The following is an 18,929-nucleotide window of genomic DNA, read 5'->3' as shown; positions in this document are numbered from 1 at the left end:
CTCTAGTACCCTCCCTCCTTCCCTTACAGTGATTGTAATTCTATTTTCCACATGCAAAGCTGGAGCCATGGGACTGTGGAAAGATTGGGATCTATTTATGCACACAAATAAACAGCCGAATTGGGCACTTTGCACCACGTCTATGTGAGATGACCTGAGAGCACTCTATCTACTTGTCTCATCACCATGCAGGCAGTGAGAAAGGAGGAGCAGGTGGTTTGCCCTGGCATTACTGTTCCACTCGTAATGCCAACATGACATAGCCAGAGTGATTTCTGGCACTGAAGTGATCGACCAGCCTTCCAGCATGTATTACTCTGTACACAACCCCCATTCTTTTCTCTATTCTCATCCTTTGAGCACTGATATAAAACCTGAGTACAGCCTAAGTACATGTATTTTGTTTCTAATCCTAGTTTCTAACCCCGAGTTCTTCCTAAATTTTTCGTATTCACTTCAGAAAGCTCTCTTGGCAGTGGCGTGAGTTGCAATGTTGGCCCCTCATTAATCTCACGTGATCTGAGGAAAAAGTTCTGGTCTGACTTAAGACAGCGTGGTCAATGGAACCACGTTCTCACCTTCACATTCATCATTAAAATCCAGTTTTGGAAATCAACAGATTTCAAAGGTTCTTGGCAATTCATTTGGAAATAGGTATATTTCTAGTCCTTAAATTTGCCTGAAAAGCTGGACACAGGGAAAGAATTGGTACTGTCAACCACCACAGCTGTTGTACAAACCAACCTAGCTGATGTTGCACTGAAGAAGGTTAGGAATTATTCTCACAAGCCCTCCCACCAGCACAACTGAGTGGATAATGACCGCTGGTTATCAGCCAGTAACAAAACCTTGATAGTATCAGTCACCACAGCTAAAATCGTATGACATGACACCATGCCTTCACAAAATAGAGAATAATTCAGGTTGGAAGGGAGGTCTGGAGGTCATCTGGTCCAACCTTCATTCAAAGCAAGTCAGGTTAGTATGTAAGTTACATATGTGTAAATCTTAGGTCAAGTAATAAGTTGAGTCAAGACTTGAATATCTCTAAAAATGGAGACTCCAGAGCTTCTCCAGGCCCCTATTCCATTTTTTGACTTATCCTCATGGTGATTATTTTTTTCCAGTTGTCTAATTAGACATTCCCATGCAAACTGGGCTCACTGCCTCTTGTCCTATCCCTGTGCACCTTGAGGTGGACTCTCCCTGTCTTTCCTACATTCATTCATTTATATAGGTAAATATATAATAATTCTCCAAATTGTACAATTTCTTTTGGAATTTGTGCATCATAACAGTACTTTTAGCTTCTTCACAACAATCTTGCTCTGTTTCCGCTGACCGAGCACCAAAATAGCAATTTAAGCAAGGAATTACACATTCCACATCCTACTAAAAATAGATTAATTTCAACTAGAGGAAAGTATAAGTTAATTACCTCCTGAGCATCAGGAAACAATCAACAGCTTTCTATTATATCACTGTGATTTCTAAGCTATACAATTTTACACTTCTGCAGAAAAGGATGTGTGATTATCAAGAGAAGGATCTTTTCTGCAAGAAAGGAAAGGAAATTGTTCTCCTGCAGACAATCAACACTATAAATAATGCTTTGCTAGTATCTTTTCAGAAGTCATTTCCTTTATTTGCGATCCTAACGTTGAGTGATGTGTTGGCCACGTGCTGTCAGATTCTCTTCTCAAAGTGGATCTGCGTAATTGTTGGACTCTCTTTCCTCAGACAAGCTCTCACAACGTCAGCTTCCTGTGAATATTCTCGCAGCACTCATTTGAATTAAATTAAAAATCATTGTTTTTATGAACCATGTTGTAATTATGCCTCAAGTTTGGTTTGCCTGCTACATCAGAGCTGAGAACGGTTTGTGAAAACACAAAGGAATACGCAGGCCTGCTGTAAGCAGCCCCAGTGCTTTGAAGACACGGGTAACAATGTGAAGACCAACAGATCTGACAGAGGAAGGCTTCTTTTAACTGCTGCCAATAAACGCATTTGGCCCAATATGCAAGAAAGTGGTGCAAACACAGAGCCAGCAGATTGTACAACAATTCAGCTGAAAAATAATGGGAACATTATGGCAATATACCAGTTTTGGCAGTAGCTCGTAGCAAGAGAAGTGGTGAAATAAACACACAGAAAACCCAACGACTCAAGGTGAAAGACCTCTGTGCTAGATGGCAGCTGTGCTACCGAGGATGGGAGAATCAAGTAGATTTTATAAGATCCATAAAAGATAAATATGATAGTGTTAGTCCTGCTTACAAGCAGAACTTTGGTCTCTGCAGATTTCTCCTGCAATGCATCTCTAGGACAGCTACAACTCTCCCCCAGAAAGTTCAAATTCTCTTCCGAGTTCTCCTTCCCTATTATCTTATACCTCAAGGCTTGTTCTGTGCTCTGCCCTCGACAAACATTGTCTTGTCTGGCTCTTATCTGGCTGGAATGCCCTTGGAAAGATAATTTCCTCAGCTCTTCATCTCAATCACATTGCCCATTTCCCTGATTCCTTGCACTGCCTCCTCCTCCTCTTCTGTCACATCAGACATTATATTACTGTGCTTATCTTCACTTTCAAGCTTCCACCTTTGCTATCACCATCTCTCAGGCACTGTTGGCTTTTGCTCTCACTGGCCATCTAGCTCCAGCTTTGCCACTACGTTTTAAACCTTCAACCAAGCAGCTTTGTGCCTGTTGCCTCAATACACTCTCACCCAACCATCCACAGAGCTATCTGGATGTAGTCCCACAAATCCTGCCCAGCATTGCTGTCATCTCCACCAAAAACCTTGACAACTAAGCAGGTGGTGTGCCGAAGCTGCAGTTCTGTCACAATGACCAGCACTGATTCAAAACAATCATGTTGTCTTCTGGGCCTGTATTCATTTGCTATCTCTTTGTTTTACACTTGGACTATAGAGAATTTGGGAGCAAGGCCATCTTTCCATCTGCTGCATAGTGCCTTGCAATGCTCTGGGATGTGATCTTGGGGATCCCCGCTATAAAAGGCTTCTTTATTCTTTGTACTACTGAAAACCAGCAGCATGACTTTGGGCAGCCCACTGATGAGACAGGCCAAAAGGTACATTGTCCATCCAACCAGCAGCATATCATGCCCAGGGGATGTCTGTCAGCTGCAGGCTTATGTATAAAGTATGTGGATCAGGTATGAAATCTCTCATGTCCAACAAAAGTTATGACAAAACAGCTAGAGAACCTGAGACTACACAGTCTTGAAGTATATTAAGTTTTAATTGTAAGAGGGGGCTACTACCAGGGACTGCACAGTTGTTGTTTTTCTTTTGTCAGTATAAAGATAGGAAAATACAGTCCCACTGTGATTTCAGGTACATCTCCAGGTTCTTTTGGAAATGAAAGCTCTGTGCAGCCTCTCAGGTTGGTGGGATGCAAGCTCACCCTGCCCCATAACCCACAGGAGTGTCCCATGGGCTCCCAGTCCTACCAGAGCAGCATCCCAGCTCTGGGCACAGAACTGAAGCTATACTCTAACAGGCAGATGGATCCATCCAACATCTCCACCACCAGAAGGAGAAGGCCTTAATCCCCTTTTTTCTTCCTCTTTGCTCTTTCTTTCTCCTCCATTTATCACCATTGTACAGTCCCAATCTCCCCCTTGTGCTGGCTCTGGCCCTCTCTGTAAATCATTTCAACTCACTAACCAGGCAGGAAACAATCTTTGCTCCTTGTTCAGTCACTTTTCTGCCAAGCCATTAAGTTAAATGCACTCAGGGAGAGGTTTGATGAGTTCTGGAGATGGCACAAGGTAAATAGAAGACAGATAGCTGGGGAACAAAAGACAAAAAGGGTGAAAAGGGTCCCCTGGTCTGACACAGCTGTATCATGGTGCAACCCCATGAGAAGTCTATTGGACTGTGGGGTCTTTGGAGCTCCTCACCCCTGGCCACAGGCCAGCTTTCTCTTTGCACTGTCATTGGCATTAGCGTGACACCACTGTAACCTGGCTGAGCTCCCCAGACTGCTCACCATGGGGTGAGATAAGCACTAAAGCAGGTCCACCAGCAAAGCAGAAGCACAGCTCCCCTGCCCTTTTCTGCTGCAGCAGCCAGACACACCAGCAAATGCTGTTGTAGGATCCACAGCATGACTGATAGCCCCTGGTGCTCTATGTAAGCCATAAAGCTCTCCTCTGCCTGCAAATCCCTGTGCCATAGCTGTGATACCCCATGTAATCACCCACACTGCTGCAAGGAAATGAAGAATTACAGCCTCACTATGCAAAAACCAGCTTCCACGTTTACTCTGAATTAGCAAGCACAATCAGGCATATTTTTTAATTATTTGTAAATGCACCTTTGAGATCTGAATGCACTTACTGGATTGAGGCACTCATAAGAAACAAACGATGAAGACTGTAAAATTACAGGGCTGGTAATTAAGATGGAGGTTGCACTCTGCAGCAGCACTGTCAGAGGTAGCACTGTGGTGTGCTGGCCATATAAACTGCACTGCCCAAATTTCAAAACGTATGAAATGCACATATCAGTGTTTGCCCCTATTCGTGCACTACACACTGACAGGAACACAGAAGGAAAAGTAAAAACCTTGAACAAGAAATAAACAGGTAGTTGCTGGGCCTACCCTGTAACACATGCATCAGGCTTTAAACCCAACCTTATTTTTACAGTCTTCTATTGGAGTTGGGAGTTTGAGGTGGGAATCAAGCAAATATCTGACCCACATTGTGTGTAGGAAAATTAGGCACTGAGAGGGTGGCCAAGCAAACCAGCAGCAGCTGCTGCCCTGTGCCACACGTCCCTGACCAGGCATTTCTGTCTGGCTCCCTCACGGGCACCGGCCTGACCACAGGCTGGGTCTGTTAAGAGAGTTAAACTTTTCTCCCCTGCCTTCAGCTGATGCAGTTCCCTGAACTTCTGATCCCGTGAACACCAGCAAGAAGTGCAAGGGAAGCGATAAGAGCAGGGCAGCAGCGGCCTGCAGTTGGATCTGCTGTATCAGAAAACCACAGCCTTAAACCGTAGCAGGGTGAAACGGTGTAAGTCTGTTCCTCCGCCCGTACTTCTCCAGAAAGGGCTTTTTTGTGGTCATGTGGTAAATCGGTTTGTAAAACTGACCCAACTGAAATATCACCCATCAGAAAGCCCTGCTGATCACTGCCTTGGTGCAGGCCACCCTGTGGTGTTGGTTCAGAGATGCTTAAGCCAAAGGAAGGGAAGCACCAAGCAGGGAACCAGCAGGCAGAAAGAAATAAGATAGTGGGGACCCCTGCTTTCGTTGGCAATACCAGCTTGAAATTTTAGCCTTCATTATTTGCCTCTCTCCACATCTGTAGCTGCAGAGCTGTACCATGAAGCAGGGCCTAGCTAAGGAATGAAAAAATAGATGTCAGCAGTAGGAGAGATGAGATTACTGCTGCCTGAGGAGGCTCCTCTGACCTCACAGGTTTCGCCAGAGCCCGAGTGAGCCTGTGGGTTATCTTGTCCCTTTCTTTCAGCTCCCATGCAACTTATTCTCTCTACGCATCAGCATTTTCCAAAAATGAAGGAGCATAGCTGTACATTGTTATCACAGAATCACAGAACTGTAGGGGTTGGAAGGGACCTCCAGAGATCATCGGGTCCAACCCCCCTGCCAGAGCAGGTTCCCTAGAGAAGGCTGCCCAGGTAGGCATCCAGATGGGCCTTGAATATCTCCAGAGAAGGAGACTCCACAACCTCCCTGGGCAGCCTGTCCCAGTGCTCTGTCACCCTCACCGTGAAGAAGCTCTTTCGCATGTTGGTGTGGAGCTTCCTGTGATCCATTTTGTGGCCATTGCCCCTAAATACACTTCCACTATATGTTATATTATACTTCCACTCCCAGTGTAGAGCACTCTCCTGGCAGTGCAGGTTTAAATATTCTAGCTTTCTTTAACCCAAAACTCATTGTTATTCTTCCTGCTGCAAGGAACAAAGGCATATTCACAATGCAGTCATTTCTCCTTAAGGCCACAAGAAAAATGTAAGGCAAAGGTCAAATCCCCAAACCATTACAAAAAAAAAAAAAAAAAAAAAACATGTTGATATTTACAAAACTGATTAAGAATTCCTTCTCAGCTGTCCTTCTTCTGGCTGGCTGAGGCAAACTGCCTTCATAAAACTGTCTCACCATTATCTTTGCGGTACTAATAGTCTTAGTCAAACCATTGTAAGTAAGGATCCTTGTGACATTTTGCCTGAACAGGTTTAAGCTGTATTTAAATCCAATGGTTTACACATCAAAATTATTTAAAATATGTGGTTTACATGTCCTGCTCTTGGTTAAAGAAGAAAAACAATAGGCCGTGGCTACCATGAAGTGTGTGCTTCACCCAGTGAATGCCCATGGTTCTGCTGAGATCTCCAGCTTTGTAGCTCCTGTCATTATTTTAGCACCTCAGTGCAGTTTCTCTTGAGATTGTTTCTGTACTTTGTTTTCTGTGGCATTTTTATGGAGAGTATTCTTCTTTCAAGCCCAGGTACAAATACCAAACCTGCTTATTTCTCATTTTTTTCTTATGACAAGTTTCATTCCCTTTGCCAGTTCTTCATCAGTTTAACCTCTCCCCACAAAAGTTTGAGTATTCAAGCCCTGTATTCAAGCCTTGCCTTCAACACAAAAAAAATTATCTTCTAGTCAGCAGAAGTGCTCACGCAAACATGTGATGCCAGGAAGAAGGAGGCAAAAAGAGCTAACCACAATACAAGGGTTACAAATATTAAAAAAAAAAAAAAAAAAGTGGCAAGAAGGGTCTAGCTTTTTAGAAGGGACTATCCATTTCTCAGAGCAGACCCTAACCTTTTGGTACCACCCAGGCCAGTGCCTGGATGCTTGGCTATGGGGATACAGAAGCCAATGCCAGGATCTCAGCTGGACTGTGAAGAAGGTAACTTGTGCTGCTGTGACAGCACCCTTCAAGTTCTTTAATTTTACATCAAAGAAGGCACGGAAATTCAAAAATGCTTACAATTCAGGAAGTACTGGCAGCTACAGATAAAAGAAATACCTCTCAGTTAACTCGAGATGCACAGGTTGCTGCCTGCTCCTTGTCCAATTCTCCATGAGGGAAAGCCGGCTGACCTCCCTCCTGGCTTCAGCCTGGGCTCTCACCCAGCAGTGGGACTTTGGAGGGGGAAAAGAGTATGTGTTTTCCTGAACACCATGCCCAGAGCTCCCTGCCATCCCATCCCAGCACACACTGTGTAACCTCTGCATCTCCAGAGATTATTTTTCTCTGCACTTTGGGAATGTCACTCGTGGGTTCCATGTCTGCTGCAAGAAACTGCCAACCAGCTGTGGCCAAGATTTGTGTCGCAAGGGCTTTATCTTTCCTCTGAGCACACAGTGCCTGCCCCTGCAGGGACTTGATAAATAGCTTGAATTCCTAGGCGCTATCACTACACAAATAGTAAATAATAACACCAAGCGATAGGAGCATTTCTCTGTCACGTTGCCAGCCTATGGCCACTGCCCCCACAGGAGCAGGGGTTGTGTAGTAAGTGCAGGATACGGCAAAGCCAGGTTGCCTGGGGCATATTAATTCTGCCCTCGCTGCATCAATATCAGAGCAGTTTCCTTCACCTGTTCATAGGCAGCTCCTCTAATCTAAAATAAATAAAACCCGCTCTTGCACATGGTTCAAATACAGTACCCTTGGCTTGCCTGCTGATCTCTGCTAACCTAAGACAAAAGTTAATGATTCACTCCCCCTGGAATGGAATACATCAAATATACAGCAGCAGCCACTCTTACAACATCCGCCTTACTGTGGACATAGAGCAAGAGATCGCTGTTTGCACATGCATCGTTAACTGCTTTAACTCTGAGCTGTGCTCCAGGAGAGCTGCTGACTGGAGTGGCTCAATTAGCAACAGAGCTTAAGGGAAAGACCTGAGCAAACGGAAGCCTTATGCCTGGATTTCCAGAAATGCTGAATAACCAAAAATTTTACTGGAGAATACGAGAAATGGAGATTCCTGGCACTTGAACCATATGCATATATATATATATCATATGTAGATATATATACATACATATATAAGCATGCACACATGCTTGATTAAAATTCCTTATATTCCTTATATATATATTATGTATATATTATATTATATCTTATATTCCTTATATATATACATATATATTCCCATATAATATATAAACTATATATATATATATATATATATATATAAACATATATATATATATATATGGGAATATATATGTATATATATAAGGAATATAAGGAATATATGGGGATATATATAAATATGGGGCCTGATATCATCAAAATTAGCACAAATGGGCAACATTTCAAAGACATGAGAAGGTGCTTCAGGTATCAAAGATTCTAGAAAAAAAAATATATATATATCCATTTGAAAAATATCATGCTGTTTAAAAAATTACAATTAATTTACATTAGGCAAAACGCATAATTAAAAGTGTTGTGATAGCACAGAGATAGCAGGAAACTTCTTGGTGTCAAAGCACTTAATTTCACGACCTTCCTGACCTTCGCTTTGAAACCTTTTCTTTCAGCGTATTGCTCTGGTGGAATTTCACAGAGAAGACTGCCAATTTTTTGCTTGCTTGATTTTTGGAAAACAAATTAACGAAGGTGAAATTATTTGGGCAGAAAGCTTTGAAGCACTTCATTCCACAAAGATCTGATGATATAACCTCCTGTGTCCTATCTGCCCTCAAGTCAGCAGACATGAGCCTTCTCGAGTGAGACAAATGAGAAATATTTTGTTAGGGTTAGTTTTGAGGCCAATCATTAAGCTCTTTGCTAATGGAAATGCAGCTACTGGTGGAGAGCTAAGGTAGCTGCAGGAACATGGTGCAGGTGGGAGAAAAGCACATACAACATTGGATTGGCTTAGGCAGATCACAGAATCTAATCTTAATGAATTCTGTCTAAAAATACCGTATAAGTTTGTTTAATATCTGAAGACTGGTCTGGACCTGACTGCAGAGGAAGTGACCTCTAGGCAATTCTGCATCTTAAATCCTCACGTTCCTTTTAGTGCACAAGACCACACAGTTGCAGATGTGCATCACTACGATGTTGATATACATGTAGTTTCAAGCACAGTGACAGCATTAAACAAATTGTGTAGCTATATGATTAATACTGATATGATTAACTTCTGTGTTATAGCAATACATTAAAGGCATGGTTCTCTTGACTGCATTTCTCTTACTGCTATGCACCATGGCTGTTTTGCATCTTGGAATGCCAATGAACTTTTGAACCCTTCTGCAGTGAAAAAGGTTGACTATTTACTGCTCAGAATAAGAAAAAAAATTATGGACCTGTAGGCGCTATCATACTGGAGAAGTTAATGACTGTGAAAGTCATGCACTCCGATTTATTAAGAAGTTTTCTTAAAGCGATAATATTCCTGAAGTGGGACCCTTGGAACACCAGTGAAAACTGGTTCTGGCTTTTCTCAGCTTCAAAACCTACAGCTCTTCACCACATAAAACCTCTTTTGTAAAATGGAAGTCCTGTACAAATTCTGATAATAAGGCAAACAAGTTTCTGTTAAACCCTTATCTTACATTTTGTCTTTCCAGGAAGAATGTAAGAAGAAAAGATTTTAAAGCATACTGAGTATACTGTACACTTCCCTAACCAAAAGCAAAGGAGATGAGAAACTATAAGTCTTACTTGCAGGAAGTCATTGGCTCTTTTTAAAAGTTTCCTAATTATTTACTAAAGCACTTAACAGAAGTGTGAATTGGGAAAGGTGTTGCTTCTCATACAGGCTGGTATCCAAAAATCTGCAGAGAAGAAACATTAAATGTCATTGAAGATAAACCTACTTCTGAGACCTGCATCATACATCCAATGGCAATTTCTGGTATACATAAATAATTAAATAAATAAATAGAAATAAAAAACAAGTGCCCTTTTAATAGTGCTGTTTGGTCAACCGAAGCCTGAAGACGCCCTGGATGACTACGCACATTTTCTGTGAGAAACGAGGGACTCTTGGAAGACATAACAGATTTCAGTGACAATCTGGCATCGAGAAGCAATTAGCAGATGAGTGAGATATCAGACAACCATGACTTGTAAGACAGGCAGCCAGCAAGTATATCAAAACATGCCTGTTGAAACTGCTCTTGGTTGCCAGCTGTAACCAAGTTTATGCTCAAACTCCAACAGTGAGACTTCAATCCTTCCGCCGACCAGTGCCGGAGTGGGCACAGCGTGTTGCCTTCTGCTGGGAGGGAAATGAACGGGGAATTGCCCTGCTTCAGATAAAATTCCTCCTGACTTCAGTAGTGCCGCTGTACGTCCCAGCTGTTACACACCTGTGACCAGTCAAAGTACCAGGGCTGTGACACTTCCCTTAGTGCACACCCATCGGGAATCTCCAGGGCGTTCACTCCCTGGGGTTGCACTTGGGCAGGTGTCTGAAGGCAAGGACTCAGTGGGGTGGAGGCTTCCAAGCCCCATGCTCCTCCTGAGCACAAGTTTCTGCAGTGTAGAGGTCCTTACGGGTCACTTGTAACCTCTGGAGGACACCTGCATCACAGCCATCCTCTAAAGGACGAGATCACCACTGAATAGCTGAAGGGTTTTCGAAAACACAGCATAATATGGACACAATAGCACAGCAGAATAGGGACAAAAACTTATTTGGGTCTGTGGAAGCTCCCAGAGGATCCCTTCTGAAGTGCCACACTGCTGAGATCAGGGAGTCTTCAGCTTTGTTTCACAGCCATCTGTCCAACAATTAAAAGGCCTGCCAAGAGCCAAGCTTCAGAAGTCCTTGCTTTTAAAAATATGTTCCCATTAACGAAAAGGAAGAGCTGGTTAGGTATTTGCTTAGCCAGATACTGCCTTTAGAGGCAGAGGACCCTGCTAGATATTAGAATTTATTGTATTAGCTAACACAGAGCTCCGAGTCCAGCTTATTTTCCCATAAAAAATGCCACCAGGATTTACACCACAGCCTCATCTCCCACAAACAGCTAATGACCAAAGCTGGTGCATGAAAGCCTCATGCCAGCACCAGGCACTGCTACGATGCCTCCAGCCCATGCTGCATGAAGAGATCCCAGCCAGGGGGGCACAGACACACAGCAAACAGGCCACGGGAATGGGGCAGCACACGAGGCCGGGGCAATAGGAACGTTGTAGGGAATTTTAATCAAGCAGCCACCCTAAGCATCCGGGTTTAGACACATGCTGTTTGGTCTACTACAAGAGAGCTTTCAATACCGATATTTTCTTGGTTTTGTGTAAGCAACACCGTGCTCGCAGTCTCATCTTACACTTTTCCTCCCAAGCTGTGTTCATCTTGCAGCACGGACACTTGCCCGTGTGCACTTTCACCCAAATGCACACGCAATCACCTGTCCACCCGCATCACTCCCGCTCAGGGCTTAGCGAGCACGTGCAAGCATCACTAAGAATAGAGCACAGTACGTTTCCTTGAGTGCATGGGCGTGTTGGTTTTCTAGCATCTGTTCGTCTGCCCCAGAGGCTTCTGAGATAGCTGGTCTTTGATCCTGAAAACCTCCCATGGTTTCATTTGCCATTAACAATTACAGCCTTATTTTGGACAGAAAAAGGGGAATTTTAAGACATGGTCAGCTAAGACTTGCATAGTAGCCAGTTTTCTCTTATATTTTGCAGCTTTTATTGTCTGGAAAACTGAAGAAAACCAACCCTTTGTACAGAGCATCCCAACAGAGGAACAGAACCAGAATTAGGGGAAGAGAGATGATGTAGGGTGCATCCTACAGCTTGGTCCTTCCAGAATGGGAGATCCTGCTCCTTCTCCACCACCTCCTCTCCTTCCTCCTGGCTCCACATGCCCACCACCTATCTTCTGTGGATGTTGGCAGCCATCAGATCAGCAAACTAGCCTGCCTGCCAGGTGGCCACATCAGATCCTCCCCTGGAAAGGTGTGAGAAGTATGCAAGCTGGCGGTGTGTGGGAGGTGGCACTGCAGAGCCAGGAGTGGGCAGCAGGAAGAGGGAAAGGGGGAGAGCAGATCTCCCCTTTTGGCAGCAGTGCGTGGGATGAGCTGCTCACGAAACCACAGTCCAAGGAGACTTCCTACGTATTTTTGAAGGAATGGCCACAGGTAACTTCATGGGTCGGGGAATAATTGTGTCTGTCGATTATCCTGCCCAAAAATAGCCCCATGTTTTATTACTTTAATAAATACAGTGACAAATGACATCCCTGATTGTGATGCTAATGAGCTGATTGTAGGAGCCAGATTTGTTGCAGTTCCTCAGTCTGCTCCTTAGGGGAAGATTGCAAAGCTTCTGCTTTTATATTTAACTACAAGAAACACAGAAAGACTTAAACTGACCTTACTAGCAGGTTTTTTGTATTAAAACTGAACAGTCAGCATTTAATGAGATAAACTAGAAACAGTGGGATTCTTACCAGGCACTTTGACAAACAACTCAGCACTAAGTCCACCCTGCAGAGCCAGCATGCCGATACATCCTTTCACCCAAGGTTTCATTTCAAGCTACTTTGATGAAAAATCTGAAGCTTGGAGGAGGCTCTGGTGTGTACTGGAGCCAGACCACAAAGATGCTTACTGCCTGACCACGGGTATCACTGGTGTGCACCACAAGGTGCCTGTGGTGCTTTCCATGGAGATGCCACCAGTAACAACATCAGTGTCTGTACTAGGAGCAAGGATGGCATCTTCCAAATCACGCAGCGTTTCTATCGTTTTGCAGTGTTTGTCTGGCACCCGAGCAAAACATTTAAAGGAAAGTAAAGCAAAAGCTACTGATAAAATATGTTTACAGTCTCTTTCTAGTGACACACACAGCACACGATAACAACGGGCTTTTTCCTCCTGAATCACAAGACGCTGCACCAGCGAACCTAACGGCTGAACATCTCTTTTCCCCTCCGTAGTGCATGGGTACAGATGGCACACTAAACACACCACAGAAATTACAAATTAACTGAGTCAGGCATTTCTGTTAACAGTTTCCGTGCTGCGCACAGCTCCGGGCGTGCAGCACCGAGCGCTGCTGCCGGCGGTGCCGGCGGGGATCCCCTTGCACCCTCTGGGGTGCAGGGCAGCAGGGGAGCAGGGAGCAGCCCTGTGGGGCATGGGTGTTATGGGACCACCAGAGAAAAGCAGGGGTGGTGTGGGACCACCGGAGAAATGCAGGGATGGTGCGGGACCACCGCAGAGGGATAGGGACGGTGCGGGACCACCGGAGAAACACAGGGGTGATGCGGAACCACCGCAGAAGTGCAGCGGCAGCACTTGACTCGTGATTTGGGTTTTCCCCCCTCCCCACTCCCCATTTCTCCCAGGCTGGGCTGCCGGCAGAAGGTGACCCCGAGGTGGGGGCGTCCAGCAGCAGCCCCCCGAGCCCCTCCGCTGACAGGGCGGCCCCCGGGATCCTGCAGGCAGCAGGACAGGTGCTGGGCTGCCGGACCTCCCCCGTCTCCCCCCTTTTGGGGACGCCCCCCCCGGCACCGGGGAAGGGGACAGGGCGCCTCTTACCGCAGCTGCTCGCCGGTGAGCAGGACCTCGGCCATGTGCTCCAGCTCCGCCGCTTTCTGCTGCATGCTGCTCATGCCCTCCTCCATCGCCGCCGGCCTAAGGGCACAGCACCCGGGCTTCAGCGCCGGGTCCCCACAGCCCCCAGCCCCCTGTCCCCACCTGCAGGGGACTGGCAGGTCGCCGTCTCGCCTGGCTCCCCCCCCGGCAGTCCCTATACACACACACACACACATACAGCCCGCCCCGCTTTCCGTGTTATTGTGTCACGGGCGGGGAGAGAAAACGCAAAGGCAGCAGCGTCCCCCCCCGGCTGTCACACGGCGGGGGAGCCGCGGCTTCGTCCCCACGGCAAAGGGGACGGGACCGGGGGGCTGCCAGCACACCCACGGGGAGCCCCCGAGCCCGGTTTGGCCCCTCAGGGGGCGATGCAGCCCCCCAGGATTAGCCCCATGTGGGTTGCTGACAGGACTCCCCCCCCTCCTGCTCGCCTCACCTCTTTGTCCCTCGGGCGGCGGAGGGGGAAAAGCCCTGAGGGGGCTGAGGAGAATTTGCTGTCAGAATTCAGTCCCGGCTGTGGGAAGGCAAGTGGCAGGTCATGAGCACCGCCGGTCAACATTTCTGAGAGAAAAATAAATAAATGAAGCACGCCGGGATGGACCAAAGTCCTGGATCGCTCACTGCCTGCACGCCTTCACACACTGCGTGTGAATGGAAAATTTGCATGTGTTCGTATTACTGTCATCATTTCAAGACCATGACTACAGTTTCAGAACCAAAAATTAGGAGGGAACCAAATGGACCTGGTACAAATCAGGCTGGAAACAAAGAGGAGGAGGTGGCTCTATGCACAGCCCGCAGGAGACTGGGAGCATTTATTAGCAAAGGAGGCTCTGGGTATACAAGAACAGACTTGGAGTCAAGGAAAAAATGGACAAGTACTTGGAAAAGAAATGTACAGAGGGTTAGTAAGCAGACAGCAGCCACATCCAGCTCAGGAAATTGTCTGTGCTAAAAATAATTGAAAGCTAGGCAAAGTTTCATGTATGCTTTTTCTGCTGTTCCCTAACAACTGCTAAAGCCACTTGTGAGATGAGCACTGGACCAGATGGACCTTTGGTTCAACCCCGTGTCGTCATTTCAGTGAACGTCTTATCATCTCTGAAAGACCCCAGTGATCTGTGGATGGCAAAGGGAGCAAACCTGAATCTGCCTTTGTGCTATCTGTGGGATGGGCCAGGGAGGGAGGACACCTTGGGGTTGTAAGCACTACAGCTTGAACTTGCCTCCTGCGAATTCAGAAGACATCAGTTTAATCTGAATACTTGCAAATTCCCCCTAACTCCACTCAATCTAAAACATATAAAGTACACATTCACAGAGCTGGAGACAAAAGGGAATTGAAACAACCATCTCATCTGACCTTATCTTTAAGAAAAAGAATTTGCAGAGTAATTTTTATCAAGCGCTTGATCACATGACTGAGGCGAAGAAATTTCAAGAGAATGGTATTGTACATTGCAGACCATTTCTACGTATGCCCTCGGCTCCATCAGCTGGGTTTGGCTGATTGAGCCGCTCTCCACCTCTAAAAGGGGGAAATGCCACCTGCTCTGCTCTGCCTGCTCATCCTTGCCTGGTGCCTTTGGCTAATTTTCACACTTTTAGGACCTCTGCTGCAGTTCAATTCACTAAACAGGCAGCAAAGTCACAGAAAGTGGATTGCTCCTTCTGAGCTAGCGAGCAGAGCTGTGCTGTGGGATCCCAAGAGCGCTGGAGGTGACACAGGGACAGGGTAGGCCTGGGCTGCTGGGAGCAGGAACAAAAGAGGAGAAAGAAGGAGAGGAAGAAGGGGAAGGATCTGACCTTAGGCAGTGACAAGCTACCAGCTTGATTCAGGGTGCGTGTGGAACTGCAGCCTGAAATGTGTATCTCTCCTTGCATTTCGGATTATTCTTGCAGGTCAGTGCAATTTCCTGTACTGAATTATTTAACGGTTATACACTACCACGTTTGCCTTTGCGCGCTGATGTCCCCTTCGTAATTTGTTCCACATTCACACTGAAATTTCTTGCAGCTACAGTGTGCTTAAGAATCAGTCACCCCAAATCTGATGTCACTCCAAAATGGCTGACTAACATAAACCCAAAGGGTCGTGGTTCAGTCAAGGCCCAGTAATAAACTACATAAAATAACCCGTTTGGGTGTTTGTAGCTTGTATGTTCTTAGTGTACAGACTGCTATAGAAACATAAGATTAGCAAAAGATTAAACTGTCTCGAGCCTCCCTCCCAGGACAGAATGGCCACCAAACAACAGCATGCACTGAGTCTGACATCCTGGCAGCAAAGGTGCTGAGCAGGGGAAAGCGACATCCCTCTGAGGGAACCTCGGGGAAGCAGGTTGATTTTTATGTTTTATTTTCTTAATAAACATGGGAACAATTTCAGGAGTCGCTGTTTATTTTAGATATGAACGCGTACTTGAATTTTACCTCAGCACAGCTGGAATTAAGTGATGTTAAGGTAGCAAGCTAACACTGAGGCATTCCTCACCCAGGAGCATGGCAAAGCTTTGAGCTGGAGCCCTGGGACATTTTAAAAGTCACCCTCCACAATATCAAGGGTAACAAGACCTGCATAGGTCTGGTGGAGAGTAGGCACCACACACATCAGGGGAAACTCAGGTGTCTTCCAGTGACATGAGGCTCTCTGGAAGGCAGCACGGTCCTAGGCTGCACAAGGAGATGATGGCTTTCTGCAGGACACGATGTAGAACAGGGACTTTGTATCCGAGTCCTGATTTTAGAAAGTATCCTAGTCATTTGTATCAACTTTCTTATCTCATTGAGTAAATGTACAAATGGTGAAACATAAATGTTTACAGAGCGAAATAAGAATATTGCATACAGAACACTGTTTAAAGAATATTGCATCTGTGACCTAACTTTTGACCTGATAAATTAATCTGAGATTCGATAAACTAATTCTTTAGTCCCACTAATTATTTTTCTGCAAGTTTAATTTAAAGCGAGACCTTCACATTAAAAATTTACCAATATTCATATACACACTTCTCATGCCTGCTCTAGCATTGTTTGCATAAGATTGTTTGTCTTTTCCTTGCTGGGATGAGTAGAGCTTTTGAAACAGGAAAATAACAGACAAATCATTAAGGCATTGATTATCTCATGCAAAAGATACTAAACCATTTCAAGGAGAAAAGGCATTAGCAGGTGAGCTGTTCGATTGGTTTACAGTTTGTTGTTTTTTTCTTCCTGACATCTTTTGTGTAAGAGCCAGCATTATGTAAACCTCAAATTGAAAAATACTTGGTTCTTCTCTTACTGAGGAAGACGTACAAAATCGGGTTTTGCCCTTTAAGTAGACCTTTTAATTAAGTAGCTCTTGCAACACTCCTGGAAAATGAGTGTGGGGGCTTTTTTCTATATTCCCATGCTTATTTGCAAAGAGAAGTCACTTGTCTTTGTGTTTCAATTGGTTAACTTCCTTAGTACCAGGGGCCTGGCAAGGGAAACCAGAGGAACTACCAGGTATTGTCCAGCCTGCCCTCCTCTTTTCATGGTACGTACAATAGTATTTCCCATTCTTGGCAGTGCATAGATTACATTCAGTGCTGTTCATTTGCTGCTCCAAGTTCGAACAATTTAACTTGTCTGCTAGAAACTGGTCAGAAGAATCAGTGCTTGTGTGATTCAAAGGGCTGAATGCATCTGTCCAAGCTAATTTTAGTCTTGTGATAAACCACAGGAAAAGTTAGTAAGTTTTCAGGAAAAAAAAAAAAAAAAAAAAAAGGCATGTTGTAAACTTCTCTTTTTCTAATATAACATCCAAGTTCCTGCAAAATCCACCATGGTGAGATAACAGGAGGGTTGTATCACAATCCATCTAACATTTCCGCACTAGAGTGAGGCTTGTATCTGTTCAGATTCTTACATTTCATGTGTCACTGACTGTGCAATTGTTATAATAACAAGCTGAAGTGCACAGAAAAAGGCATTCTGATCCTGAGATATGCAGAGATGATCTGTAAGGGGCTTTCCAAGCCTGCCCTTGCTCAGTTTTTTAATTTTGTGTTAAATGTGCAAGTACTGACTGGGCCAAAGACAGTGAGACCCCAGTGCAGGCTGATGGCTAAAGCACTGCCATGAGATGGATGCACATTCTAGTGCTTGCTCCTGTCAACAGAGAAATATTTTATGCAAATGAACAGCTTTGAGAAAAGGAAAGAAAGAAAGAGAGAAATCTATGTCAGACCTGCAGACTCGATAACTCTGTTGATAATACACTTTGCTAAACTAGCTTTTTTTTTTGTTACCCAATGTGTAGTTGTTTTCTACACTCTCAGTGATGCCATTTGTTTGTTTGTTTGTTTGTTTTTGTTTTTTTTTTTTTTACACTAGAGTCCTTCTATGTATCTGTTAGACCTGAAATTGTTTCCATTTTCTCTTATTTTGCATGTTTAGTAGTTTTGTAACAATTTCTAATTTTCAGCTAATTTTCTAATTTTCAGAATATTCCCCTGTCAAAAAGCACCCGTAAAACTGGTGGAAATCTAAAATCTTTGAAGATTTCATATGCATTTCCTTTAGTTCTTGTATTGTTTTTGTTTTGCTCTCTCTTATTTTATTCTGCATTTAACTGACAGTAATTGTGAACTCATTCAGCCTGCACTTTGCCTACATCACATGTGTAGCCCAGGCTGTAGTACAAAACTTTTTCAGTATCCAGGTTATTGCACGGGCTGGGGGTGTGACTCAGCTGGCAAGTGCGCCTAACAGCTGAGAAGAAGCTTGTTTCTAAACCACATCCCAGGCATGAAGACAACACCTACTAGCTAAATGGTAAGAGACACCTTCTTAAGCTGTCTCCCAGCTATATCTGTGCTGGTGTGCTCTGATATCTGGCTGCAAGATCAATAAGGTTTGCCTAAACCACCGTGGCCTGAACTGACAGTTTGACTCTGCACTGTAACCACCCTTGAACCCAGGCACTTTGTTTTTTTCTCCCTTGAGAGGCAACACCTAAGGGCTGAGATCCAGTCTACGACATTGCTCCTTACTAGACCTTTTCTACCTTTTTCTGTTTCTCAGCCCCAGTTGCTGTTGGCTAACTGTTGCCATCCCCGGGGTGCCCATGATGGAGCACACGCTTCTGTAGGCAGCCTGGCTCCTCCCTGCCTGAGGGAGAGCACTGCAGGGATTAGGGGAGGTGGTGGCTGCAAGCAGGCGGCGTGCACCCATCTGTAGAGGTATTTTTCTGGTGGCTGGGACAGATGCAGACAGGCCGATGGGCTGCCAAACAGCTGCTGCTACGAGGTAGGCTCCTACCTCCCTCGGAGTGGTGAGGCATTTGATAAAGACAAGCA

At 45.0% G+C, this 18,929-nt stretch overlaps 1 protein-coding gene across 1 annotated transcript in view; it reads right to left on the bottom strand.

Annotated features, from left to right (window-relative positions):
• DEPTOR (DEP domain containing MTOR interacting protein) overlaps positions 1-13,753 on the bottom strand; it is a 74,946-nt gene extending 61,193 nt beyond the window's left edge. Inside the window, exon 1 of the mRNA XM_084282195.1 lies at positions 13,546-13,753. Coding sequence (XP_084138321.1) covers positions 13,546-13,631 — 86 coding nt within the window. The 5' untranslated portion in view covers positions 13,632-13,753. The remainder of the gene's footprint in view (positions 1-13,545) is intronic.
• Between the last annotated feature and the right edge of the window lie 5,176 nt (positions 13,754-18,929).

Source organism: Netta rufina (genome assembly GCF_964035555.1).
Source record: "Netta rufina genome assembly, chromosome: 2".
Classification (NCBI taxonomy): domain Eukaryota; kingdom Metazoa; phylum Chordata; class Aves; order Anseriformes; family Anatidae; genus Netta; species Netta rufina.
This window is presented reverse-complemented; position numbering and strand designations above follow the sequence as displayed.